Here is a 27,906-nt window from a genome sequence, read left to right on the forward strand (position 1 = left end):
CGATCCCAGGACGCTGGGATCATGACCTGAGCCAAAGGCAGATGCGTAATGACTGAGCCACCCAGGCGCCCCAGCACTCTACCAATTTTAGATGTTCATTTTCAAACTTGTCTGTTCTTTCATACTGTTTTCATTATTTCTCCTTTAAAAAATCTATTAATCATTTTAAACGTTCTAATTTTATAGTTATCTTTTAGAGTATTTTTACCACATTTTTAGTTCTTGAGGGCTAATTCTGATTATCTACCAACTCTGCCACAACATACTTTCTTACTTCCTCATAAAATTTAAATATTTTGACCATTAATTCATCTTCACTAAGGCTACTTTTACTGTGGGATCTTTGTGTACCCTGGGTCATAGAAGTGTCCCAGAGATGTTTTATATTTGTCAGAACCCTGAGGAGTCTCACTGGTCCTAGAACAGTTTTAATTTTTCAGTTTGGAGTTCACATACCATACATATAGTGTTTATATATATATACAGTTGACCCTTGAACAACATGGATTTGAACTGCACAGGTCCACTTATATCTGGATTTTTTTTTTTTGGTTAACTACAGTACAGTATTATAAATATACTCTTCCTTATGATTTTCTCAGTAAGATTTTTTTTCTCTAGCTTTATTGTAAGAATACAGCATATAACGTGAAAAATACGTGTTGTTTATGTTATCAGTAAGGATTCTAGTCAACAGTAGGCTATTAAGTTTTTGGGAAATCAAAAATTATACATGGATTTTCGACTATGCAGGGGGTTGGCACCACTAGCTCCCATGTTTGTTCAGGGGTCAACTGTACTTTGTTCTGGCACAAGCCTAGGTGTTTTGATTTCTCAGAGATGACTTTTTTCCTACTCACTGCTTTGAGATGGTTGTCAATCCTCTTGTCTACTATGGTTTGGTGCCTCTTTTCCTAGTCTCTCTTCTTAAAAATAGGACTCTCTCACTCATATGTGGAATTTAAGAAACAAAACAGATGAACACAGGGGGGAAAAACAGAGGGGCAAACCATAAAAAAGACTCTTTAAATATAGAGAACAAACAGGATTGCTGGAGGGGAGGTGGGCAGGTGGATGGGTTAAATGGGTGGTGGGTATTAAAGAGGGCACTTGTGATAAGAACTGGGTGTTATATATAAGTGATGAATCCCTAAATCCTATTCTTGAAACTAATATTACACTATATTTTAACTAGAATTTAAAAATTGAAACAAAAAAGAAAGCATATGGGAATAGCCGTATGCTTAACTCTTCAAAAAAAAAAAGAAAAAACTCTCCTTCCAAGCTTTCAGTACACATGATGTGTTCAGTTTCAGTCCCCTTACCTTACCAGGGCCCAAGCTCATAATTCCTATCTCCATGTGGGTGTTGAAAGCACCCTTAAGGTCTGTATATGTTTCTGAATCCTCTGAGATGCTATACATTATTAGCTCCCAGCAGTGTTCCTAGCCTTGAGAATCTTTGTTGCAGACATCTGGTATTTCCCTTTTTACTAAAAAAAAAAAAAAAAACCAAAACCCCTTTGGATATATTTTATCCAATATGTTCATTGTTTGTGGGGAAGGGTATCTGTGTGAATTCAATCTGCCATATTGCCAGATATTTAGCTTATATACTTGCAGTAAATATTTGATCCAGAATCTCTATTTCCACTGGATTATTGCTGTAATTTGCTTCCTGGTCTCTCTACATTGTCTTTTCCCTATTAACAGTGTCAAGCTGTCTTCTTAAAGCTTTGCTTTGACTTTGTTATTCACCTGTTCAACAAATTCGTGATGGTTCTTCACTGTGTAAATTCTTCACTCTGGCATTCAAAGCCTTTCACAGTTTGACCCACAATTTACTTTTCCAACTCTATTTCCTACCACTTTTCTACATCAACTGTTTTATCCTAGCCAGCTTGACCACTTACTGTTGTTCAAATATGACAAGTTTCTCCACCAAGTTCTTGTGCCACTGTCTTTCTCTGGGATATAGCTCAAATTTTACATGCTTATTAAAATCTTCAATATTGTTTGAAGGTATCATGAGGCCTCCCAAGACTGCCTCAAGTTGACTTTGTTTCTTGCCTTTGCTACCACTTTGTACCTTTCTTTCTTATGATATTTTTCACATTCTGTTCTCCACCAGTTATTTGTTTTGTCCGTTTTACTAGATTATAACCTTTGCAAGATTATGAGGGCATGGAATGTACGTTTTTGTATACTTCAAAATTAGTCAAGGCGTTGAACTAAAGAGTATACAATAGTTGTGAAATAACTAGAAAATTCACCCTAATAATAAATGGTATGGTAGAGATTTGCATTGAAGTCTAGAAGCTTCTGTGTTTGAAGGGCTAGAAATGGGACACCTGTCTGAAGGGAGGGATCCTATGAGGCAGGAAGAGCTCAGAGGAGGCAACTTGAGAATTATGCTTTAAAAAATGAATAACTTTCAAGGTAGATAATGAAAAGGAAGGAGCTAATGGGTAGAAAGAAAAAAAGTACAGAAAAGATAAATGACATTGAAAAAGAAGGTCCAATGGCATCAAAAAGCATATTGTATTTGGGGGATCAGAAGTTACTGGTAAGCCTACAATGCCTAGAAGGACAGATATGATGTACAGCTGAAGTCTAGAGCTAGAACACAAAGGATATTGTATGCCAAAGTAAGAATAAGAAGTCTTTCATTTATCCTGCAGGCTAGCCATTTACCTTTTTAAGAATGAAGACATATTTTTAATGTACAAAAAACTAAGCCTCCCAAAGTAACTTTTTTTTTTTTTTTAAAAAGATTTTATTTGACAGAGAGAGACACAGTGAGAGAGGGAACACAAGCAGGAGGAGTGGGAGAGGGAGAAGCAGGCTTCCCGCCGAGCAGGGAGCCCAATGCAGGACTCGATCCCAGGACCCTGGGACCATGACCTGAGCCAAAGGCAGACGCTTAACAACTGAGCCACCCAGGCGCCCCCAAGTAACTTCTTTTAAGCTTTTATTGAAATAGGATGTCCATGTACTACCATGAGTTTAAGAACATTTCAATACAATCCTGTATTTTGCTAATCCCCTAAGCTTGTACATATATGAACAAAATTGCTACATATACGTAAAATCCTACTTTAAAATTCAATTTTCATTTTTAATTGGCATATGGACTCCTAAATTACTTGCAAAAACTGCCCCTCAAACTCGCCCAATCCTGATGACCTACAAGTCAGGAAGTACTACTATATTTAGAACACTGAAATAGATGGAGACTGACATGATCAGATTGAGAGTTTAAAAAATACTTTGGTGGCAGTGTTAAGAATTGATTAGAGCAAGGTGAGAATGGATACAAAAGTGTCACTTAGGAGACTGTGGCAGACTACTAGCTGTCTTTCAAAATCTATTATTTTGTCTTGTACACATGGCTGCTCAAAGGCAGACTATATTTCCCATCCTCTTTATAACTAAGTATGGCCACGTGACTAAAGTCTCACCAATGTGTATATTCAACATGTGCAACTTCCACCTTGCCTGGTTAAAATCCCTTCCACCTGCTGTGATTTATTTTTCCCTTTTCCTATCAGTGGGAACACAGATTAGCCAGAGACCCAACTTTGACTATGCAAATGAGTACAATGTTCTAGGACAAGGGTTCTTTACCCAGGGGGTCCCCATGTCCCTAAGGGATCCATAGACAGAATTAAGGGGCGTTGTCTTGAACTAACCTTTAACTAAAATTTAACATTTCTTTCAATTATGAATATAGACACAAATCACAGTAGTATTTTTTAAATGATTTTATTTATTTTGAGAGAGAGAGACACACACAAACACACACAGTGTGAGTGGAGGGAGGGGCATAGAGAGAAGCTCAAGCAAACTCTGAGTGTGAAGCCTGACGCTGGGCTCCATCCCACAACCATGAGATCATGACCTGAGCCAAAATCAAGAGTTGGACACTTAACCTACTGAGCCACCCAGGCACCCCACAAATCACAGTAGTATTAATAGTATGTGATTTTTTTCCCACCAATAGAAATCAGATATTTTCATACCACATTATAATTATTGGATATATATTATTAATTTGTTGTTGCTTTTTTGTCTTTTTTTTTTTCCCTAGCAAACCTTGCCGTGAGAAAACAATGTAAAATTCACCAAAACAGATGTATACTTATACTTTTGCCGCTGTGCACCAGGAAGTTCACCTACTCTATTTCTGCACATTCACAGCCTCCACAATCTCTATAGTTTATCCCCTCTAGCTTAACATTCCTTTACTTGCTAAAATGTTAAAATCTTGGGGATTTCAAATGTACTATCTTCTACAACATTTCTGAAAAACAAGACAGACTCTTGTATAAAACCTTGGAAACCCTGTTTTCTGTCTTTAAGTCAGTTCCAAATTCTGACAAAAAATTTGTTACTCTCTGCTTATTAATGAAGTTAGAATCAAGGAAAAAAACCTCATATATAACAGTTTTAAGCTTTATTATCAATACAGAGACACAAACTAATTCTCAAAGGTATATTTTTTGTTCCAAGATATACTCACATCAGCCAAATTTTATTTTAAAGATAAAAGCAGACACACCATTTTATATCTTTTCTTTTCCATCTACATGTTTATAGTGTCATAAAGTCATCAATTTTTTATGAACAGATCTAGAATCTGTGCTTATAACAGGTATATGATAAAATAAACTATACATAGTAATACCTGAGCTGTCTTAATAGAGATGTTGTAGAAGAAAGTTTACTTCTGCCCATAAATATGATGCCATCTCCTGATAAGCTTTTAAGAAATATTTGTCATATCATATGATTTTAAAAGATGAGAAGACAGTTATATTAAGAGAAGAGCATTTAAAAAGAATATGCTTTCATTTCTTAGATTTTAGTATTATACATTTTAATTTTTCATCACAAAAGAAAAAGATTTTAAACTAATAGAAATAACACATACTACTTATAAGTCAAATGTCTCATTAAAGTTTGAGTCTAAGTAGGAAGGAAACCCACATTTATCTGATTTTTAGTATTTAAAATCCTTGAAAAATCATATGCTTTATTGCAGAATTAAGATTCTAAAAAATATTGACAGTAATAACACTCTATCAAATTGTATATAAATGGCAGCTATATAATTTGTATGTTTAACAAGTTAAATACATGTATTTCTTAATCTCCTGATGAACTACCTCCAATATCAATATTAAGGAATTCTTTAATTTTATCATATAGTACCAACACCAAAGCACCCCCTGTACCACGAAGGATATTGGAGAAGGCACCACGAAAAAATGCATTGATTCCCTCATGTTGGTATATCTTCACAAAGCAGTCTAAAGTTCCTTTATATTGCCGTTCAGCCTCACCACTCTATACAAGGGAAGACAAATAGTTTGCCATTATTTTAATATCTTTCATCTTAAGATAGATTTTTTCCAGCACTAAGGACAGATAAAATTAATACTCTGTTGAATAAGTATGTTGCATTAATAGGCATATATTGAATATTGCACCCAGTGGTTGAAGAATACTCATACTTCTCTGGCCCACTTGAAAAATGATTATAAGGCTTAACAAATTTCAAAAGATGGTCATCACATGCTATGATTTACCCTCTCACTACATTGCAATTAAGTGAGAAACTGACAACAAAAAAGACAACTAGAAAACTATCAACTGTTTGGATACTAAGAAAAACACATCTTAGAAGATATTTAAAACCTAATAATAACCATGAAACTCCTTAACTAAATTTGTAGGATGCAGCGTGAGTGGTAACTTATAAGGAAATTAATGACTTTGAAATATTAGAAAGGGGGGGCGCCTGAGTGGCTCAGTTGGTTGAGCGACTGCCTTCGGCTCAGGTCATGATCCTGGAGTCCCTGGATCGAGTCCCGCATCGGGCTCCCTGCTCGGCAGGGAGTCTGCTTCTCCCTCTGACCCTCCCGACCCTCCCCTCTCTCATGCTCTCTCTCTGTCTCTCTCTCTCAAAAAAAAAAAAAAAAATTAGAAAGGAAAAGCTGAAAATTAATAAGCAACCTAAACATTTTTAAACCTAAAGAAAGTTGAAATAAGAAAGTAGCCAGCAGAAATTATGGAATTAAGGAAATAGGAAATAAATACAACAGAAAGCATACAAAGTCAAAGTTAGTTATTTGAAATACAGTTTACTGACAAATTTCTAGAAACACTGTTTGAGGAAAAACGAGAAAAGTCTCCAAAACTATTAGAAACATCAAAGGTATCATCACTGCTAATGATCCAGAGATTAAGAAAAAAGCAAGATAATAGTACAAGCAACTTCATGAAACCTATTTTGAAAACTCAGAAGAAATGGACAAATTCCTAAAAAAGTATAATTTACCAACAGAATAAAAAATAAAACATTAGAGTAATATATGAAATTCACTAAAGTAATCTAATCAGTTGTTGAAAATCCTCTTAAACTATGGGTCCAGATGGCTTTATATGTGATCCCTACTAAATATTCAATGAACATTTAATTCCAATCTTACAGAAGTTATTCTAGAGAAGAGAAAAAGTGGAAGACTCCCCCATATATTTTATAAGGTTGGCATAACCTTGATATCAAAATTAGACTAGGACAATACAGGAAGGAAAAATTACAAACCAAAGTCAATGAAACAATGCAAAACTTCTGAACAAAAACTAGGAAATCAAACCCAGCTAAAAATATAAAATACAATATATAATGACCAAGCTGGGTTTATACTAGACATATACGGTTGGTTTAGCTCTGGAAAACAGATTAATGTAATATATTAACATATGAAAAAAGAAAAATGAAATCATCTCAACAGATATAGAAAAATGAAATTATCTCAACAGATACAGAAAATCATCTCAACAGATATAGAATTACCAATCATGATTAAAAACTGTTGTAACCCGGGAGGGGGGAAAGATGGCGGAGGAGTAGGGGACCTTATCTCAACTGGTCCCTGGAATTGAGCTGGATATCCACCAGACCACTCTGAGCACCCACGAAACCAGCCTGAGATGTAAGAAGATCTGGATCTCTACAAACAATATCGCAGACGGTTGGTTTTGAGGTACTAAGCGGGGAGCAATGATTCCGCGGCAGATTATTGGAGGATAAACGGCAGCGGGAGGGTGCCTGGCCGTGGGGATCCTACACCGCCGGTGAGCGACAGCGTCGCGTGATGTGGACGGGGCACACACTCGCAGACCGGTAGCAGCAGGGAAAGGACTCTACGGCAGCCGGGGCAGAAACCCGGAGCAGCGGGGTGATGCGCGGGCACAAACTGGGAGCGGCTGGCGGTTTTAGAAGCACAAAGGGCAGAGATGTGCCCCGACCTGGAGGCAGGACTGGGAGCGCTGCGGAGGGGCGCACAACCCAGGACGCTGCAGTTTATAGCAGCACGGACAGAAACGACAAACGACACGGTGTGGCCTGGAGAGCTCACTGAAGAACAGACTGCGGTCTCTCTGCTCTGAGGCAGAGGGTTGGAAATGGTCTCTTCTGCTCTGACTCGCAGAAGAGACGCGGAAAGCCGCCAGGGAAAGCCGCCAGAGAACAAAAGCCCCCCAAACTGATTCCCGCTGAGCCCATCCCCTGCCACAGGGGGGCAGGGCAACTCCGCCCAAACAGGGTTGCCTGAGTAACAGCGCGGCAGGCCCCTCCCACAGAAGACAGGCTGGGAAAACAAGAGGCCAGCAACCCTAAGGTCCCAAGAAAACAGGTGCATCTTGCTTGGGTTCTGGTCAATCATTTGGACTCTACATATTCCCTCAAACACCCATCAACAGAATGACTAGGAGGAGGAGCCCCCAAAATAGAAAAGACTCAGAGATTATGACTTGTGCTGCAGATTTACAAATGGATGCAGATATAACCAAGATGTCGGAGATGGAATTCAGGCTAGCAATTGTGAAGACAATGGCTAGAATGGAGAAATCAATTAATGGCAACATAGAGTCTCTAAGGGCAGAAATGAAAGCTGAATTGGCAGACCTTAAAAATGTTATCAATGAGATCCAATCCAATCTAGATAATCTAACAGCTAGGGTAACTGAGGCAGAAGAACGAATAAGCAACCTGGAGGACAATATAATAGATAAAAAGGGAAAAGAGGAGGCCAGGGAAAAACAACTCAGAATCCATGAAAATAGAATCAGAGAAATAAGTGACACCACGAAGCGTTCCAATGTCAGAATAATTGGAATCCGGCGGGAGTGGAGAGAGAGAGAGGACTAGAAGATGTATTTGAGCAAATCGTAGCTGAGAACTTCCCTAATCTGGGGAATGAAACAAACATTTGCATCCTAGAGGCAGAGAGGACCCCTCCCAAGATCAAGGAAAACAGGCCAACACCCCGGCATGTAATAGTAAAACTCGCAAATCTTAGAACCAAGGAAACCACCTTAAGGGCAGTTAGGGGGAAGAGATTCCTTAAGTACAGAGAGAGGAACATCAGAATAACGTCAGACCTATCCACAAAGACCTGGCATGCCAGAAAGGGCTGGCAAGACATATTCAGGGTACTAAATGAGAAGAACATGCAGCCAAGAATACTTTATCCGGCAAGGCTTTCATTTAGAATGGATGGAGAGATGCAGAGCTTCCACGACTGGCAGAAGCTGAAAGAATATGTGACCACTAAGCCGGCCCTGCAAGAAATATTAAGGGGGGTTCTATAAAAGGAGAAAGACCCCAAGAGTGATATACAACAGAAATTTACAGGGACAATCTATAAAAACAACATCTTCACAGGCAACATGATGACAATTAATTCATATCTTTCAATGATCACTCTCAATGTGAATGGCCTAAACGCTCCCATAAAACGGCACAGGGTTGCAGATTGGATAAAAAGACAGGACTCATCCATATGCTGTCTACAAGAGACTCATTTTGAACCTAAAGATACATCCAGACTAAAAGTAAAGGGATGGAGATCCATCTTCCATGCCACCGGACCTCAAAAGAAAGCTGGGGTAGCAATTCTTGTATCAGATAAATTAGATTTTAAACTAAAGTCTGTAATAAGAGACACAGAAGGACACTATATCATTCTTAAAGGGTCTATCCAACAAGAAGATCTAACAATTGTAAATATCTATGCCCCCAACATGGGAGCAGCCATCTACACAAGCCAACTGTTAACCAAAATAAAGAGTCATATTGATAACAATACGTTAATTGTAGGAGACCTCAATACTCCACTCTCAGCAATGGACAGATCATCTAAGCAGAAAATCAACAAGGAAACAAGAGCTTTGACTGATACATTGGACCAGATGGACCTCATATTTATAGAACTTTCCACCCTAAAACAACAGAATACTCATTCTTCTCGAACGCGCATGGAACTTTCTCCAGAATAGACCATGTACTGGGCCACAAATCAGGTCTCAACTGATACCAAAAGACTGAGATTATTCCCTGCATATTCTCAGACCACAATGCTCTAAAACTGGAACTCAATCACAAGAAAAAATCTGGCAGAAATTCAGACACTTGGAAGCTAAAGACCACTCTGCTCAAGAATGTTTGGGTCAACCAGGAAATCAAAGAAGAACTTAAACAATTCATGGAAATCAATGAGAATGAAAACACATCGGTCCAAAACCTATGGGATACTGCAAAGGCGGTCCTAAGGGGGAAATACATAGCCATCCAAGCCTCACTCAAAAAAAAACAGAAAAATCCCGAATTCACCAACTAACTCTACACCTTAAAGAACTAGAGAAAAAGCAACAAATGATGGCTAAGCCACTCACTAGAAGAGAAATAATTAAAATTAGAGCAGAAATCAATGAATTAGAAACCAGAAACAATGAATTAGAAACCAGAAACAATTAGATCAGATCAATGAAACTAGAAGTTGGTTCTTTGAAAGAATTAATAAGATTGATAAACCACTGGCCAGACTTATCCAAAAGAAAAAAGAAAGGACCCAAATTAATAAAATTATGAATGAAAGGGAAGAGATCACAACTAACACCAAGGAAATATAAACAATTATTAGAAATTATTATCAACAACTCTATGCCAATAAATTGAGCAATCTGGATGAAATGGAGGCCTTCCTGGAAACCTATAAGCTGCCAAGACTGAAGCAGGAGGAAATTGACAACCTGAATAGGCCAATAACCAGTAACGAGATTGAAGCAGTGATCAAAAACCTCCCAAAAAACAAGAGTCCAGGGCCTGATGGATTCCCTGGGGAATTCTACCATTCAAAGAAGAAATAATATCTACTGAAGCTGTTTCAAAAAATAGAAACAGAAGGAAAACTTCCAAACTCATTCTATGAGGCCAGCATTACCTTAATCCCCAAACCAGGCAAAACCCCATCAAAAAGGAGAATTTCAGACCAATATCCCTGATGAATATGGATTCCAAAATCCTCAACAAAATCCTAGCTAATAGGATCTAACAATACATTAAAAGGATCATCCACCATGACCAAGTGGGATTTATCCCCGGGATGCAAGGGTGGTTCAACATTCGCAAATCAATCAATGTGATAGAACACATTAATAAGAGGAGGGAGAAGAACCATATGGTCAAATAATCTTTGACAAAGCAGGAAAAAACATGCAATGGAAAAAAGACAGTCTCTTCAATAAATGGTGCTGGGAAAATTGGACAGCCACATGCAGAAGAATGAAACTCGACCATTCTCTAACACCATTCACAAAGATAAACTCAAAGTGGATGAAAGACCTCAATGTGTGACAGGAATCCATCAAAATGCTAGAGGAAAACATAAGCAGTAACCTCTTTGACATCGGCCACAGCAACTTCTTTCAAGATACACTTCTAAAAGCTAGTGAAACAAAAGCAAAAATGAACTTTGGGACTTCATCAAGATAAAAAGCTTCTGCACAGCAAAGGAAACAGTCAATAAAACAAAGAGGAAACCCACAGAATGGGAGAAGATATTTGCAAATGACACTACATATAAAGGGCTGGTATCCAAGATCTATAAAGAACTTCTCAAACTCAACACCCAAAAAACAAATAATCAAGTCAAAAAGTGGGCAGAAGATATGAACACACTTCTCTGAAGAAGACATACAAATGGCTAACAGACACATGAAAAAATGTTCATCATCATTGGCCATCATGGAAATCCAAATGAAAACCACACTGAGATACCACCTTACACCAGTTAGAATGGCAAAAATGGACAGGGAAAGAAACAACAAATGTTGGAGAGGTTGTGGAGAAAGGGGAACCCTCTTACACTGTTGGTGGGAATGCAAGTTGGTACAGCCACTTTGGAAAACAGTGTGGAGGTTCCTCAAAAATTTAAAAATAGAGCTACCCTATGACCCAGCAATTGCACTCCCGGGTATTTACCCCAAAGACACAGATGTAGTGAAAAGAACGGCCATATGCACCCCAATGTGCATAACAGCAATGTCCACAATAGCCAAACTGTGGAAAGAGCCGAGATGCCCTTCAACAGATGAATGGATAAAGAAGATGTGGTTCATATATACAATGGAATATTACTCAGCCATCAGAAAGGATGAATACCCAACTTTTACATCAATATGGGTGAGACTGGAGGAGATTATGCTAAGTGAAATAAGTCAAGCAGAGAAAGTCAATTATCATATGGTTTCATTTATTTGTGGAACATAAGGAATAACATGGAGGACATTAGGAGAAGGAAGGGAAAAATGGGGAGGGGGAATTGGAGGGAGAGATGAACCATGAGAGACTATGGACTCTGAGAAACAAACAGGGTTTTAGAGGGGAGGGGGCAGGGGGGATTGGTTAGCCCGGTGATGGGTATTAAGGAGGGCACGTACTGCATGGAGCACTGGGTGTTATACGAAAACAATGGATCGTGGATCACCACATCAAAAACCAATAATGTATTGTATGGTGACTAACATAACATAATAAAAAAAAATAATAATAAAAACTGTTGTAACCCAAAACAGAAAGGAACAGCCATAATATGATGAAGGATACCTACAACAACCCCACAGCTAACATTAATTTATGTAACTTTGAAGGTATTCCTATAAGATTCGCAAAAAAGACATGTTGTTAATTATTACTTCTTTTTTTAAAAAAAATTATTTAAATTTTTTTTTTGTTTTCTTTTTTTTCTTATGTTAATCCCCATACATTACATCATTAGTTTTAGATGTAGTGTTCCATGATTCATTGTTTGTGCATAACACCCAGTGCTGCATACAGAATGTGCCCTCCTCAATACCCATCACCAGGCTAACCCATCCTCCCACCCCCCTCCCCTCTAGAACCCTCAGTTTGTTTTTCAGAGTCCATCATCTCTCATGGTTCGTCTACCCCTCCGATTTCCGCCCCCTTCATTCTTCCCCTCCTGCTACCTTCTTCTTCTTTTTTTCTTCTTAACATGTATTGCATTATTTGTTTCAGAGGTACAGATCTGAGATTCAACAGTCTCGCACAATTCACAGCGCTCACCAGAGCACATACCCTCCCCAGTGTCTATCACCCAGTCACCCCATCCCTCCCACCCCACCCCCCACTCCAGCAACCCTCAGTTTGTTTCCTGAGATTAAGAATTCCTCATATCAATGAGGTCATATGATACATGTCTTTCTCTGTTTGACTTATTTCGCTCAACATAATACCCTCCAGTTCCATCCACGTCGTTGCAAATGGCAAGATCTCATTCCTTTTGATGGCTGCATAATATTCCATTGTATATATATACCACTTCTTCTTTATCCATTCATCTGTCGATGGACATCTTGGCTCTTTCCACAGTTTGGCTAATGTGGACATTGCTGCTATAAACATCGGGGTGCACGTACCCCTTCAAATCCCTACTTTTGTATCTTTGGGGTAAATACCCAGTAGTGCAATTGCTGGATCATATGGTAGCTCTATTTTTAACTTTTTGAGGAACCTCCATACTGTTTTCCAGGGTGGCTGCACCAGCTTGCATTCCCACCAACAATGTAGGAGGGTTCCCCTTTCTCCGCACCCCCGCCAACATCTGTTGTTTCCTGACTTGTTAATTTTAGCCATTCTGATTGGTGTGAGGTGGTATCTCACTGAGGTTTTGATTTGGATTTCCCTGATGCCGAGCGATATTGAGCACTTTTTCATGTGTCTGTTGGCCATTTGGATGTCTTCTTTGGAAAAATGTCCATGTCTTCTGCCCATTTCTTGATTGGATTCTTTGTTCTTTGGGTGTTGAGTTTGATGAGTTCTTTATAGATTTTGGATACTAGCCCTTTATCTGATATGTCATTTCAAATATCTTCTCCCATTTGTCGGTTGTCTTTTGGTTTTGTTGACTGTTTCCTTTGCTGTGCAAAAGCTTTTTATCTTGATGAAGTCCCAATAGTTCATTTTTGCCCTTGCTTCCCTTGCCTTTGGCAATGTTTCTAGGAAGAAGTTGCTTCGGCTGAGGTCAAAGAGGTTTCTGCCTGTGTTCTCCTTTAGGATTTAGATGGACTCCTGTCTCACATTGAGGTCTTTCAACCATTTGGAGTCTATTTTTGTGTGTGGTGTAAGGAAATGGTCCAGTTTCATTCTTCTGCATGTGGCTATCCAATTTTCCCAACATCATTTGTTGAAGAGACTGTCTTTTTTCCATTGGACATTCTTCCCTGCTTTGTCAAAGATGAGTTGACCATAGAGTTGAGGGTCCATTTCTGGGCTCTCTATTCTGTTCCATTGATCTACGTGTCTGTTTTTGTGCCAGTACCATACTGTCTTGATGATGACAGCTTTGTAATAGAGCTGGAAGTCCGGAATTGTGATGCCACCAGCTTTGTTTTTTTTTTTTCAACATTCCTCTGGCTATGCGGGGTCTTTCCTGGTTCCATACAAATTTTAGGATGATTTGTTCCATTTCTTTGAAAAAAGTGGATGGTATTTTGATGGGGATTGCATTGAATGTGTAGATTGCTCTAGGTAGCATTGACATCTTCACAATATTTGTTCTTCCAATCCATGAGCATGGAACGTTTTTCCATTTCTTTGTGTCTTCCTCAATTTCTTTCATGAGTATTTTATAGTTTTCTGAGTCCAGATCCTTTGTCTCTTTGGTTAGATTTATTCCTAGGTATCTTATGGTTTTGGGTGCAATTGTAAATGGGATCGACTCCTTAATTTCTCTTTCTTCTGTCTTGTTGTAGGTGTATAGGAATGCCAGTGATTTCTGTGCATTGATTTTATATCCTGCCACTTTACTGAATTCCTGATTATGAGTTCTAGCAGTTTTGGGGTGGAGTCTTTTGGATTTTCCACATAAAGTATCATATCATCTGCAAAGAGTGAGAGTTTGACTTCTTCTTTGCCAATTTGGATGACTTTGATTTCTTTTTGTTGTCTTGATTGCTGTGGCTAGGACTTCCAATACTATGTTGATGCAGTGGTGATAGTGGACATCCCTGCCGCGTTCTTGACCTTAGGGGGAAAGCTCTCAGTTTTTCCCCATTGAGAATGATATTTGCTGTAGGTTTTTCATAGATGGCTTTTATGATATTGAGGTATGTACCCTCGATCCCTATACTCTGAAGAGTTTTGATCAAGAAAGGATGCTGTACTTTGTCAAATGCTTTTTCTGCATCTATTGAGAGGATCATATGATTCTTGTTCTTTCTTTTGTTAATGTATTGTATCACATTGATTGATTTGGGGATGTTGAACCAACCTTGCAGCCCAGGGATAAATCCCACTTGGTCATGGTGAATAATCCTTTTAATGTACTGTTGGATCTTATTGGCTAGTATTTTGGTGAGAATTTTTGCATCCATGTTCATCAGGGATATTGGTCTGTAATTCTCCTTTTTGATGGGGTCTTTGTCTGGTTTTGGGATCAAGGTAATGCTGGCCTCATAAAATAAGTTTGGAAGTTTTCCTTCCATTTCTATTTTTTGGAACAGTTTCAGAAGAATAGGTATTAATTCTTCTTGAAATGTTTGGTAGAATTCCCCTGGGAAGCCATCTGGCCCTGGGCTTTTGTTTGTTGGGAGATTTTTGATGACTGCTTCAATTTCCTTAGTGGTTATAGGTCTGTTCAGGTTTTCTATTTCATCCTGGTTCAGTTTTGGTAGTTGATACATCTCTAGGAATGCCTCCATTTCTCCCAGGTTATCTAATTCGCTGGCATAGAGTTGCTCATAATATGTTCTTATAATTGTTTGTATTTCTTTGGTGTTGGTTGTGATCTCTCCTCTTTCATTCATGATTTTGTTGATTTGGGTCTTTTCTCTTCTCTTTTTGATAAGTCTGGCCAGGGGTTTATCAATCTTGTTAATTCTTTCAAAGAACCAGCTCCTAGTTTCGTTGATCTGTTCTACTGTTCTTTTAGTTTCTATTTCATTGATTTCTGCTCTGATCTTTATGATTTCTCTTCTCCTGCTGGGTTTAGTCTTTATTTGCTGTTCTTTCTGCAGCTCCTTTAGGTGTAGGGTTAGGTTGTGTACTTGAGACCTTTCTTGTTTCTTGAGAAAGGCTTGTATTGCTATATACTTTCCTCTTAGGACTGCCTTTGCTGCATCCCAAAGATTTTGAATAGTTGTGTTTTCATTTTCATTGGTTTCCATGTATTTTTTTAATTCTTCTTTAATTTCCTGGTTGACCCATTCATTCTTCAGTAGGATGCTCTTTAGCCTCCATGTATTTGAGTTCTTTCTGACTTTCCTCTAGTGACTGAGTTCTAGTTTCAAAGCATTGTGGTCTGAAAATAGGCAGGGAATGATCCCAATCTTTTGGTACTGGTTGATACCTGATTTATGACCTAGGATGTGATCTATTCTGAAGAATGTTCCATGGGCACTAGAGAAGAATGTGTATTCCGTTGCTTTGGGATGGAATGTTCTGAATATGTCTGTGAAGTCCATTTGTTCCAGTGTGTCCTTTAAAGTCTTTATTTCCTTGTTGATCTTTTGCTTAGACGATCTGTCCATTTCAGTGAGGGGGGTGTTAAGGTCCCCCACTTTTATTGTATTGTTGTCGATGTGTTTCTTTGCTTTTGTTATTAATTGGCTTATATAATTGCCTGCTCCCATGTTAGGGGCATAGATATTTACAATTGTTAGATCTTCTTGTTGGATAGACCCTTTAAGTAGGATGTAATGTCATTCCTCATCTCTTATTACAGTCTTTGGTTTAAAATCTAATTTGTCTGATATAAGGATTGCCACCCCAGCTTTCTTTTGGTGTCCATTAGCATGGTAAATGGTTTTCCACCCCCTCACTTTCAATCTGGGGGTGGCTTTGGTTCTAAAATGAGTCTCTTGCAGACAGCATATTGATGGGTCTTGTTTTTTAATCCAGTCTGATAGCCTGTGTCTTTTGATTGGGGCATTTAGCCCATTTACGTTCAGGGTAACTATTGAAAGATAAGAATTTAGTGCCATTGTATTGCCTGGGAGGTGACTGTTACCGTATATTGTCTGTGTTCCTTTCTGGTCTATGTTGCTTTTAGGGTCTCTCTTTGCTTAGAGGACCCCTTTCAAGATTTCCTGTAGCGCTGGTTTTGTGTTTCCAAATTCCTTTAGTTTTTGTTTGTCCTGGAAGGTTTTTATCTCTCCTTCAAATTTCAGTGACAGCCTAGCTGGATACAGTATTCTTGGCTGCATATTTTTCTCATTTAGTGCTCTGAATATATCCTGCCAGTCCTTTCTGGCCTGCCAGGTCTCTGTGGATAGGTCTGTTGCCAATCTAATGTTTCTACCATTGTAGGTTACATATCTCTTCTCCCGAGCTGCTTTCAGGGTTTTCTCTTTGTCTATGAGACTCGTAAGTTGTACTGTTAGATGTCGGGTTGTTGACCTATTTTTATTGATTTTGAGAGGGGTTCTCTGTGCCTCTTGGATTTTGATGCCTGTTTCCTTCCCCAAATTAGGGAAGTTCTCTGCTATAATTTGCTCCAGTATATCTTCTGCCCCTCTCTCTCTTTCTTCTTCTTCTGGGATCCCAATTATTCTAATGTTGTTTAGTCTTATGGTATCGCTTATCTCTCGAATTCTGCCCTCGTGGTCCAGTAGTTGTTTATCTCTCTTTTTCTCAGCTTCTTTATTTTCCATCATTTGGTCTTCTATATTACTGATTCTCTCTTCTGCCTCATTTATCCTAGCAGTTAGCGCCCCCATTTTTGATTGCACCTCATTAATAGCCTTTTTGATTTCTACTTGGTTAGATTTTAGTTCTTTTACTTCTCCAGAAAGGGTTTCTCTAATAACTTCCATATTTTTTTCAAGTCCAGCTAGTATCTTTAAAGTGAGATTCTGAACTCTAGATCTGACATCATACTAATGTCCGTATTGAGTAGGTCCCTGGCAGTCGGTACTACCTCTTGTTCTTTTTGTTGAGGTGATTTTTTTTCCATCTCGTCATTTTGTGCAGAGGAGAATAGATTAATGAGAGAACAAAATGATAGCAGAGTAACAACGTTCCCAGAAAATATACTCTAAACAAATCAGAAAAGACCTGAAGCAGTGGAAAAAGAAACGGAAAGAGAGAAAAAAGAAAAAGAAGAAAAAGAAAAAGATAAAGATAAAAACAAAGAAAAACAAACAAAACAAAACAACAACAAAAACCAGAATGTGATCAAATATGATCAGGCTGGTATATAGATCAGTGCCACACACTAGATTTGGGGTGTATTTTGGTCTTTTAGAAGAAAGTGCCTCCCAAAATTTTAAAGAAACAAAACTTATATATGTACAAAAATAAGGGTTGATATGATGAAGGGATGGAGTATGATTGTAAAGGTGGAAATTATAAAAAATTTTATAAAAGGAATTGATAAGAAGTTGTTTGGAAAAAGAAAGAGGAGGATTTAAAAAAAAAAAAAGGGAGAGAATGTGATCAGGCAGAGGAGTAGAAAAAACCATATGCTAGAGATTTAGGGTATATTTTAATCTGTTAGAAGAAACTATCTCAAAATTTTAAAGAGAGAATAACTTATACATATATGCCAAAAATACGGGTAACTACTATAAAGGGATAGAATATGACTCTAAAAATGAAAAATAAAAATGTTTTTTAAAAAAAGGGATTGATAAGATGTTGGTTGAAAAAGGGAAAAAGAAAAATTCAAAAAAAAAAAAAGACAGTTAAAAAAAAATTAACTTTGAAAGACAAAAGAATCATGGTAAAAAAGCCATGAATTCTATGTACAGTATTCCCCTAGCGTGGGAGTTTTGCCGTTCTCATTGATCGGTAAACTTGGTCTTGGCTGGCTGCTCTCGCTGATCTTCTGGGGGAGGGGCCTGTTGCCGTGATTTCCAAATGTCTTTGCCGGAGGCGGAATTGCCTCACCCTTGCCTGGTCCGGGCTAAGTAATCTGCTCGGGTTGCTTTCCAGAGCTTTTGTTCCCTGCGAGCTTTCCGTACAGCTTTGGAGGCGGAGAGTGAAAATGACGGCCTCCCAATCTCCACCCCAGAGGAGCCGAGAACTTGGGGCCCCTCTCCTCAGTGCGCCCCAGAGAAAAGCAGTCAGTCACTCCCATCTCCCCGGTCTCCGGCCGCACTCTGTGCTCACCCGGCCTGTGACCGCGCGTTTCTATCTCTGGCACCCGACCCCGGGTGGAGTCTCCAAACCCAGCAGATCCCTGCGGTGCACTCCCACGCGGCTCCTCCTGGGGGGAGGAAGGCGAGTCTCCCCGGATCTGCTGCTTGTTGGGTCCCTGCTGGAGGAGCAGTGGCCCGACTGTGCTGCGGATCACGGTTTATGGCCACCCCGAGCTGAGGGCCTGCGCCTGGGCTCTGCCTCTGCAGCCGGCTTCCCTGCTCCGTTACCTGGGAGCTCTGCCACACTCAGGCACCCCTGGTCTTTCTGTGACCCCAAGGGTCCTGAGACCACACTGTCCCGGAGGGTTCCACCCCCCGCTTAGCCACCAGAATGATGTCCCTCAGCGGAGCAGACTTTTAAAAGTTCCGATTTTGTGCTCTGTGGTTCTATCACTTGCCAGAAGCGGCCGACGGAGACCCCTCCCCCGCCGTCTATCCTCCCGAATAGCGCCTTGGATTCACTTCTCCGCACGTCCTACCTTCCAGAAAGTGGTCGCTTTTCTGATGAGAGAGTTGTTGCTATTCTTTTCTTTGATCTCCTGTTGAGTTTGTAGGTGTTCAGAATGGTTTGATCGCTATCCGGCTGAATTCCTGAGAGGAGACGAAATCCAGGTCTCTTATTCCTCCGCCATCTTGCTCCGCCCCCTTTATTTTATTTATTTGACAGTGAGATAGAAAGCACAAGTAGGCAGAGAGGCAGGCAGAGGTAAAGGGAGAAGCAGGCTCTCTGCTGAGCAGGGAGCCTGATGCGGGGCTCGATCCCAGGACCCTGGGATCATGACCTGAGCTGAAGGCAGCTGCTTAACCAACTGAGACACCCAGGTGCCCCTAATTATTACTTCTTTAATAACACTGAATCAGAGGTCTCAGTCAGTGCAGAAAGGCAAGAAAAGGAAATAAAAGGTACAAGAATTGATAAGGGGAAGAAACCTAGCATTAATCACAGATTATATACCTGTGTGTGTAAAACAACAAAAAATACCCCACACAACTTCAGAGTGTACATACAGATTAGCATTTGTAATAGGGTTTAACAAAGTTGTTGGATATAAAATGAAAATATAAAAATTAAAGTACTATTAATGGGTTTGCATTGTGTCTCCCCAAAATTCATATATTGAAGTCCCAATCCCCAATACCTCAGAATGTTACTATATTTGGAGACAGGTTATGTATGTATGTATGTATTTATAATGTATTATTTGTTTCAGGGGTACAGGTCTGTGATTCATCAGTCTTACATAATACCTAGGGCTCATTACAACACATACCCTCCCCAGTGTCCATCACCCAGTTACCACCCCACTCCCCTCCAACCCTCAGTTTGTTTCCTATGATTAAGAGTCTCTTATGGTTTGTCTCCCTTTCTGGTTTTGTCTTGTTTCATTTTTTCCTCTCTTCCCCTATGATCCTCTGCCTTGTTTCTTAAATTTTCATAAATATCAGTGAGATCATCTGATAACTGTCTTTCTCTGATTGACTTATTTCACTTAGCATAATACCCTCCAGTTCCATCCACATTGTTGTAAATGGCAAGATTTCATTTTTTGATGGCTGTGTAATATTCCATTGTGTGTGTGTGTATATATATATATATATATATATATATATATATATACACACACACCACATCTTCTTTATCCATTCATCAGACAGCGTCTTTATAAAGGTAATTAAGATTAAATGAGCTTGTTAGGGAGGCCCTAATCCAATTTGGCTATCTTTATAAGAAGAGAAACAGAAAGAGGACCATGGGAAGACACAAGGAGAAAGACAGCTATGTACAAGCCAAGGAGAGAAGCCATCAGAAGAAATCAACCCTGCTGGACACCTTGACTCAGACTTCTAGCCTCTAGAACTGTGAGAAAAAAATTTCTGTTGCTGAGGCCACCCAGTCTCTGGTGCTTTGTTTATGGCAGTGCTAGTAACACACACCTATATCTAAAGCCCCATACACTCACAATTTTTTAAAAATTATTTTGATGGTAAGTTGCAGATTATCATGTTCCTTACCTTTAAACACTTCCGTGTGAATTTTCTAAAAATAAGAATATTTTCTTGCAAACCCAAAGTACAGTTAGCAAAATCAGAAAATGTAACATCAATACAGTATCGTTTACCTAATCCACAGCCTGTATACAAATTAATTTTCCACTTAAAAAGGTTTTTCAATGTATTAAACTAGAGCTACATATAGATCAAGAGGAAACACACACGTAAAAGGAGTAACTTTAAAAATAGTCTATTAGTGAATAATAATATGTACGTTTTACCTTTTCAGGTGGCCTACAGGGTTCTCCCAGGACCAATTTGTAGACATAAAATGAGGATGAGGATAATGATAGTAACTACACCTCACAGCATTGTTTTGAGAATTAAGTGAGTTAAACTGCAAAATGCTTAGGACAATATCTGGAATACAATAAGCATTATATAACTATTCTAGCTTTCTGGCCTCATTATTTTATTTTCAATTGCCCTCATGAACCTTATCATCTAGGTACACTGAACTACTACTACTCCTTAAGCCATACCTCTACGTATGTTTTTTCCCCTCTGCTTAGAATGTTCTCTCACTATCTGGAGGGAAAAAATCTATTTACAGAGATTTAGCTCTCCAAGGGGCTACATCTGATCACTTTAAGCATTTAGGTATCCTTCTTCTATTGCATTCCTGGAACCTATGCACATTTCTATTTAAACCATTAACTGTATGCATTCAATGATATGCTATGAATTTGGAAACAGGTTCTACCTTATTTTATTTGTGTTGCTGTAATCTAGCATAGATTAGGCATTCAAATATTTGCTGAATAAATGAATGTAACAAGTAACATCAATGAAGACTGTACCAAAATTCTGATTTGGAGATTTATATTTATTTATGTATTTATTTTTAGGGATTTTATTTATTTGAGAGAGAGAAAGCATGGAGCAGGGGCAGAGGGAGAGAGAGAGTCTTAAGCCCAACACAGAGCTCAAGCTCACGACCCTGAGACCATGACCTGAGCAGAAATGAAGAGTCAGACGCTTAACCGACTGTGCCACCCAGGGGCCCCAGAGATTTATACTTAGAGCACATCATTTTAAACAAGTTTTCATCCTTGGAGTTAAAAATTATTTACTTTTATTAAAACGTATTACAACAAATAATGACATATGTCAGTGGCTTGTGACAGGATTTATTCTACTTAACCTAATATTCATTTAGGATAGACATACTCATCCAATCCCTGCCACCCCTCTCCACCTTTCAAACAATATGTTACAGGAGTGGAAGGCATTTCTATTCTAATAACAGAAGAGGAAGAAACTTTTGCTGGATGATGGCTGTTTTGGGATAGGAAAGGATATAAGACAGAGCACATCATGCATTTATTTTAGTAAGTAAAACAGATGACCTGCCTTTCAGCCAAAATTTCTCTAATATTTGAATAAATTATATCTGAATATCAAAGATACTGGAAAATTCAATTAAACTCGCAAATAATAATATAAAATACCTGCATCATCATGCGTCTTCTAACTGTGTCAAATGGATAAGAGAGAATTCCAGAGCATGTGGTCACAACTTGAGCAATGAAAAAGGAGACAAGAAATGGGGTTTCCTTTGGTTTTGGTAATAAGCCCTAGAAAAGAAAAACATGTCAAATAACCATCTAAATTTCCCAAATATCTTAAATTCTTAAGTCAAAGTATAACTTCCTATAATGAAAGAGGGTTCAATTATACTTAAAATGCAATAAAACACAGTTGGATGTGGAAAGATTAAAATAGTATCAGGAGATGAATAAGAAAGAAATACGCCACACGTGGCTTTACTTTAAAAGCATTCCTGAAAAAAGAAAGCATACTTGCTATTACCAGAGATTTGTTATTAATGGCAAACACTAGGGGAGATAGCTGCCAGTGACCAAAAAAGTTTTTAGCTTTCTTCAGAGTTGAAAAAAAATTAAATAATGCCTGACATTATCATCAATAGGTATTTGATAAGCATCTTTAAAGCTCTAAGCTAGTGAAGAAACACTCCTAAATTTCATAACTACTACAGGTGATAATAGAGAAAAACAGAGGGAGAGCATACATAAAGTTTTCCATGACTAAATAAACATACATAAGAACTTGTTAATTTCCATTAACTTAATCTGTCTAAAAAATACACAAGAAACTGAAAGTAACATGTCCAGACCACAATAAAAATGACCTTCAATTACATTTATACTAATGAGGGAAGGCCAAGACAATATGTAAAACATATAAAATTTCCCTCAAGTTTTAATCTTATTTATAAACAACACTAATATTAATTTCACTCCTTCCTCTTGGAAGTGACTGAGAGCATGGGATTTTTGTTTGCCACTTAACACAAATTGCTTAACTATTCCTAGGTTGTTTATCTTTAAAAAGGGAGATATTAAAAGCTATCCTAGGTTATTGCAGGGACTTAACAAAGTTCCTAGAACTAAGTAGTAACTCAAAATATGGTAGCCATTATTACAATCTTCCTCTTTCCTACTTTATGGAAATTCTGTATGGAAAATCTGAAATGAAAAAACAAATTGCAGAACCTGGAGAATACAATACAGAATCTAACAGTACCCAATAGATAACTGAGCTGTAGTAGCATTTATTACATTTAACTAATTAGTTATGCCTTGCCTACTTTCTAAAATGATGAGATAGTAAGCTGATTATCTGCATGTAAGAAAGTGATAATAAAATGAATGTAAAATCAGAAAAACTGTTAGAAGATGCCTTTCTATATGCTAAAGATTTGATTTGATTATGATGTAAGCCTAATTAGCATGTTTTCTATTTGCAACATGATGTATAGTGAGTCTTTCAGTTGCAAACAGCACAAAAACTTAATGTTTGGGTTTATGCTTTATATCTAAAGTCAGATCCATAATAGAGTTATAATTCAATAAGGTTATGGCAAAGTCACAATTAAACAGGATTCTATGTCTCTTATTTCATCATTAATTTTGATTTCTATAATTAAAAGCAAAAGTTCATATCTGCTGAACAAACTACTAATTAAAACAATAAAAAGAAACAAACCATGTATTCAATATATATCAGTTAAAGCCCCAAATTACCTTAACTGTGTCATATGCTCCAAAATAGGAGGCTCGGTACACAATGATACCCTGAACTGAAACACCAAATCCTTGGTACAAACCAACAATTCCGTCTGATTTTGCTATTTTTATAATACAGTCACCTAAACCCTTGAATTGTCGCTCTTCAGGACCTAAAATAAAGCCATTTAAAACGTATTAGCAACATTATATATCAGATAAACACTTTAATCAAAGTAAATTAATCTTACAGATTTAAAATATCTGAAACTGCCATTTAGAAATTTTTCTAATAAAAAAGGACACAAATCAAAATCCTCCCATTTCTTTAAAGAGAATTAAGGTTTCAAATAATATCTTAAAAGATTTTAACTCAAAATATTAATCTTATAAAAACAATCTAATTCAAGCAATTTGACTGGCTTAAAACATTTCAATAAAATTACCAGAAGCTACTAATTGGAGTTCAGAAAATGGGAATGAAAAATTCTATGACTTGCTTCAGTTGAAAGGCAGAAAGACAGATACAGTAAAAAGACAAAGTTAAAAACCAGCAACTTTAAGGATCATTAACATTTTAGATGAGTTATATTTTTCTAGTGTTTGCTGGTTTCGATTTTATTTTCCCTTCACCTAGAACTCTTTGACAATATTTTAAAAATATTGTATGTAGAATATAGTTTTCAAAATAAACTAAATTCTCCCAATCCTGAGAGAATAGAAAATTATAGAACTGAACTAAAAACAAGATATAGGAGTTTTTGTCACTTTCTTAACAATAACAAGAATATTTGAACTGCCAGTTATACATGTTAGATGGAACTCATTATTTACATCTTTGCTCAAACTGCTACCCTTTCTGAGGCATTTTCTCTAATCACTCATCTAAAATTGATGTCACTCCCTGCTCCTAAATATCTTTGCATGTCATTTATTGCTAAATCACAGTATATTTTGGTCATTCATTTTTTTATTACTTGTGTCTTCCCCTAAACCATAAGGTACATGAGCATGAGCTCCATGTTTTATATGGGGTGTCTATGTGTATGTCTCTCATCTTATATCTGAGGCAGGGTCTGGGTCCCAGCAAGCACTCATTAAGTATTTGTTGAATAAATCTCTGCTTTCTTAAGAAATTCCACTAAAATGGTAATAAAAGAACAAAACAAGTTTAAAGCCATATAGGCAAGAACAGTACATGACAGAGGATGAAATCCACAAATTTTAGCAAGATGGAAAGCAGATGGAGGAGTGGTAAGTCAGAGCAGAAAAAAGCTGAAACCTACGTTCTTGCAGAAGGAAAAGCAACCCATTTTACCCCAATAACCTCAGAAAGACTTAGAAATTAGACGAAACAAGTATTGTTCTTATAGTGAACGCAAAGTAGCATCTGGATGCTCAAAACCTCATCCTTGAGCAGCCAAGTGACTTACTCCTCTGCCATCCTCAGAACTGAACACAAGGCTCCAGACTGAAAGGGGCCAAGTGAGTTACTTCCACAATTGCTGAAAAAAGCCTCACAAGATATATCATTGTGAAACGTCAAAACCATCAGGTACATAAAGTAATTAAAAAGAAAAAAAGTCATACACAAAAGTTAGGAGATCAGTTACTTAAGAGCAATATTAGAACAAGAATCCAGAGAAATGCTTTCAAAATTGTGAAACAAAGTAACTTTGAAGTAGAATTTTACATATGGCCAAATAGTAAGTAAAAGGGTAAAACAGAGACATTTTTAGACATGCAAGATCTCAATGTATCTCCTATCCACTCTTCTCAAAAAGCTTAGAAAGCTATTAAAGAATATCTACCAAAACAAGAATATAACAACAACACAGGAAGATGTGATAAATAAAATAAGGAAGGAGATAGGAAAAGGGAATCTCTAGGATGAGAGCTGTACATGTAACCTAGAGAGGAGCCATAGTTGAATACGGAATAACAGGAATAAGTTCATGGAGGGATAGAAGAGGTGGCTCTCTAGGAAAAAACTAGAAGTAAGTTACAAGAAGTCTTTGTATTTGCTCTTTTGTTACTACAGTGTTGGCCTTCCCCTTCCTTCTTTTGAGGGAAAAGAAAAACGTAGTAATCTTTAGGCCCAAGACTCTACCATTTGGTTGCGGGTAAGATTTTTAGAATGTATTTCAAGCTGTCATTATAGCATAACTACAATAAATAATGCTTCACTCAAAACACGAAGGGAGAGTTAGTATTTTTGAAAATGCTATACCTTTTCCAATATCAGCACCTAATCGGGTTCGGGCAAAGTCTAGCGGATAAACTACACATAAGGATGTTGCTCCAGCAGCTCCACCAGAAGCCAGGTTTGCCAAAAACCACCTCCAGAACTGAAACATATTAATTAAAAAGTGGTTACTATAGAATCTGTTTAAAATTCTTAATTTTATAAAGGTTAAGAAGCCAGATTCAAACTGCTTTTATAAAGTAAACATTTATAATAATGTATATTATCCAAAATATTTCCCTTCATGTCCATGAAGGCTTTGTTTCTTTCCAGGCAGTCTGGGAGATAGAGTTTAAATGCTGATATACAGAAATTCTAAGATATTTTAACTGCCTCCAGCAAAAGTAGCCCAAATTAGCAAATGAGGCCACATAAGATAATCAACTCTTTAGGCTATATAAATTTTTTGTTAATACTCATGTTAGTTAGTTAAAACATCAGACATCTATGGAGGCTTTAGTTGTACCCTTTTTTTGGTATGGGGGGCAATAATACTTCATGCCATATTTTCACTTTGCAATTTTAGTAGATATTTAAACAGCTCAAAAAATATATTATTTTCAACTGCTGACATGAAAATTGGCAGAAATCAATTATAATATATTTGAGCAGCATGTAACTTAGGCCTTACTGATCTACTACTGGTTCACATGGGCTGTTGAGGTTCTTTTTGATAAATATTTAAAATGTGCCCTACTTAGGTCCAGTAAACTGCTTTTCAATATCTAGAGCTTACTGGAGAAGAAAGGAATATTTGAATTGGAGTGGTTATAGAAAATCTAGGGTACAAGGCCACTGTAACCATTTAAAATACATGAAAATGAATAATATTCTGGTCAAGTTCAGTTTCTCGCTTTATTCTCTAAGTCTCAGCTTTGGAACTCTCAATTTTCTCTTGGCCTAGAAGGGCTTTCCTATCTTTTTTAAACAAAAAGTTACTGATTTATAATCTAATTCAAATTCAACTTCTTCCATGACACCTCTGATCTCTAAACCTATCCAAAACTGTGTGTAATCATCTCTCTCCATAACTACTTCAGATCTCAGAGAATTAAAGGTGAATCCTGTGACCAATATGTAAAATATGTCAACATGTTTCAGATTCTCATTTAAATAGTACTTACAATCACTTTCTACTTTCAGTTTATAAGTATTTGTATACGTTTTATCTTACCTCATAAGGACTATAAATTTCTTAAAGTCAGGATTATTGTTATTTAAGAGTTTTACTGAGATATATTTATACACCATACAATTTACCAATGTAAATTCACCATACAATTCAATGGATTGTTAGTATATTCAGACTGTGCAACCATCACCAGTTTCAGAACATTTTCATCACTTCCCCCAAAAAAGCCCTATACCCACTGGAGTGACCAGAAGTCACACAACATCCTCCCCATCCCCCTGAGTCCTAAGTAACCATTAAGCCACTTTCTGTCCCTAGAGATTTGCCTATTATGGACATTTCCTACACATGGAATAACACAGTATGTATCTTTTGTGAATGGCTTCTTTTCATTTAACATAATGTTTTCAAGGCATATCCATGTGGTAGCAGGATTAGCATTTCATTCTTTTGTATTGCCAAATAATATTCCATTATATGGATTTACCACATGTTATTTACCCATTCATCAGTTCATGGACATTTTGGTTGTTTGCAATTTTTTGAGGCCCAGATTCTTAATTCATCTGTTTATTTCACAAAACAAGTCATGGGCCTTGCCCAGAATAATAGTAATGCATTCAATAAATACCTGTTTAATGAGGTACTAGTAATCCCACGTACTGTCCTCAGACTCTCATGGCTCCTTTTCAGTGAAACTCCTAGGTTTTGTATGGGTACCCATGTTTCATAATCACCCAGAGATAATTAGATCAGGAGATTGCATCTGACCCCAAGGTAGCTAATCCATAATCTAGTAGATAATCTGTAACTTGGTAGAAAAAGATGAGCAGGACCAGAGTCTATTTCTTAGGAATTTGACTCTAAAATTCTATGCCAATTAACAGGAAGGACAGAAATGGAAAAGATACTAAATAACTATTTTTAGGTCTCAGTCCT

General features: G+C 37.6%; 1 protein-coding gene across 1 annotated transcript in view; it reads right to left on the reverse strand.

Annotated features, from left to right (window-relative positions):
* Positions 1–5,147: 5,147 nt before the first annotated feature.
* The window catches only part of SLC25A31 (solute carrier family 25 member 31), a 40,635-nt gene continuing 17,876 nt past the window's right edge, over positions 5,148–27,906 (reverse strand). The window contains exons 3-6 of the mRNA XM_035023102.1: positions 25,821–25,938; positions 23,609–23,763; positions 22,013–22,138; positions 5,148–5,348 (exon numbers count right to left, since the gene is read on the reverse strand). Of these exons, the coding sequence (XP_034878993.1) occupies positions 5,148–5,348; positions 22,013–22,138; positions 23,609–23,763; positions 25,821–25,938 (600 nt within the window). The remainder of the gene's footprint in view (positions 5,349–22,012; positions 22,139–23,608; positions 23,764–25,820; positions 25,939–27,906) is intronic.

This window comes from Mirounga leonina, unplaced genomic scaffold (assembly GCF_011800145.1).
Source record: "Mirounga leonina isolate KUSES-001 unplaced genomic scaffold, KU_Mleo_1.0 Mir_176, whole genome shotgun sequence".
In the NCBI taxonomy this organism is placed as follows: domain Eukaryota; kingdom Metazoa; phylum Chordata; class Mammalia; order Carnivora; family Phocidae; genus Mirounga; species Mirounga leonina.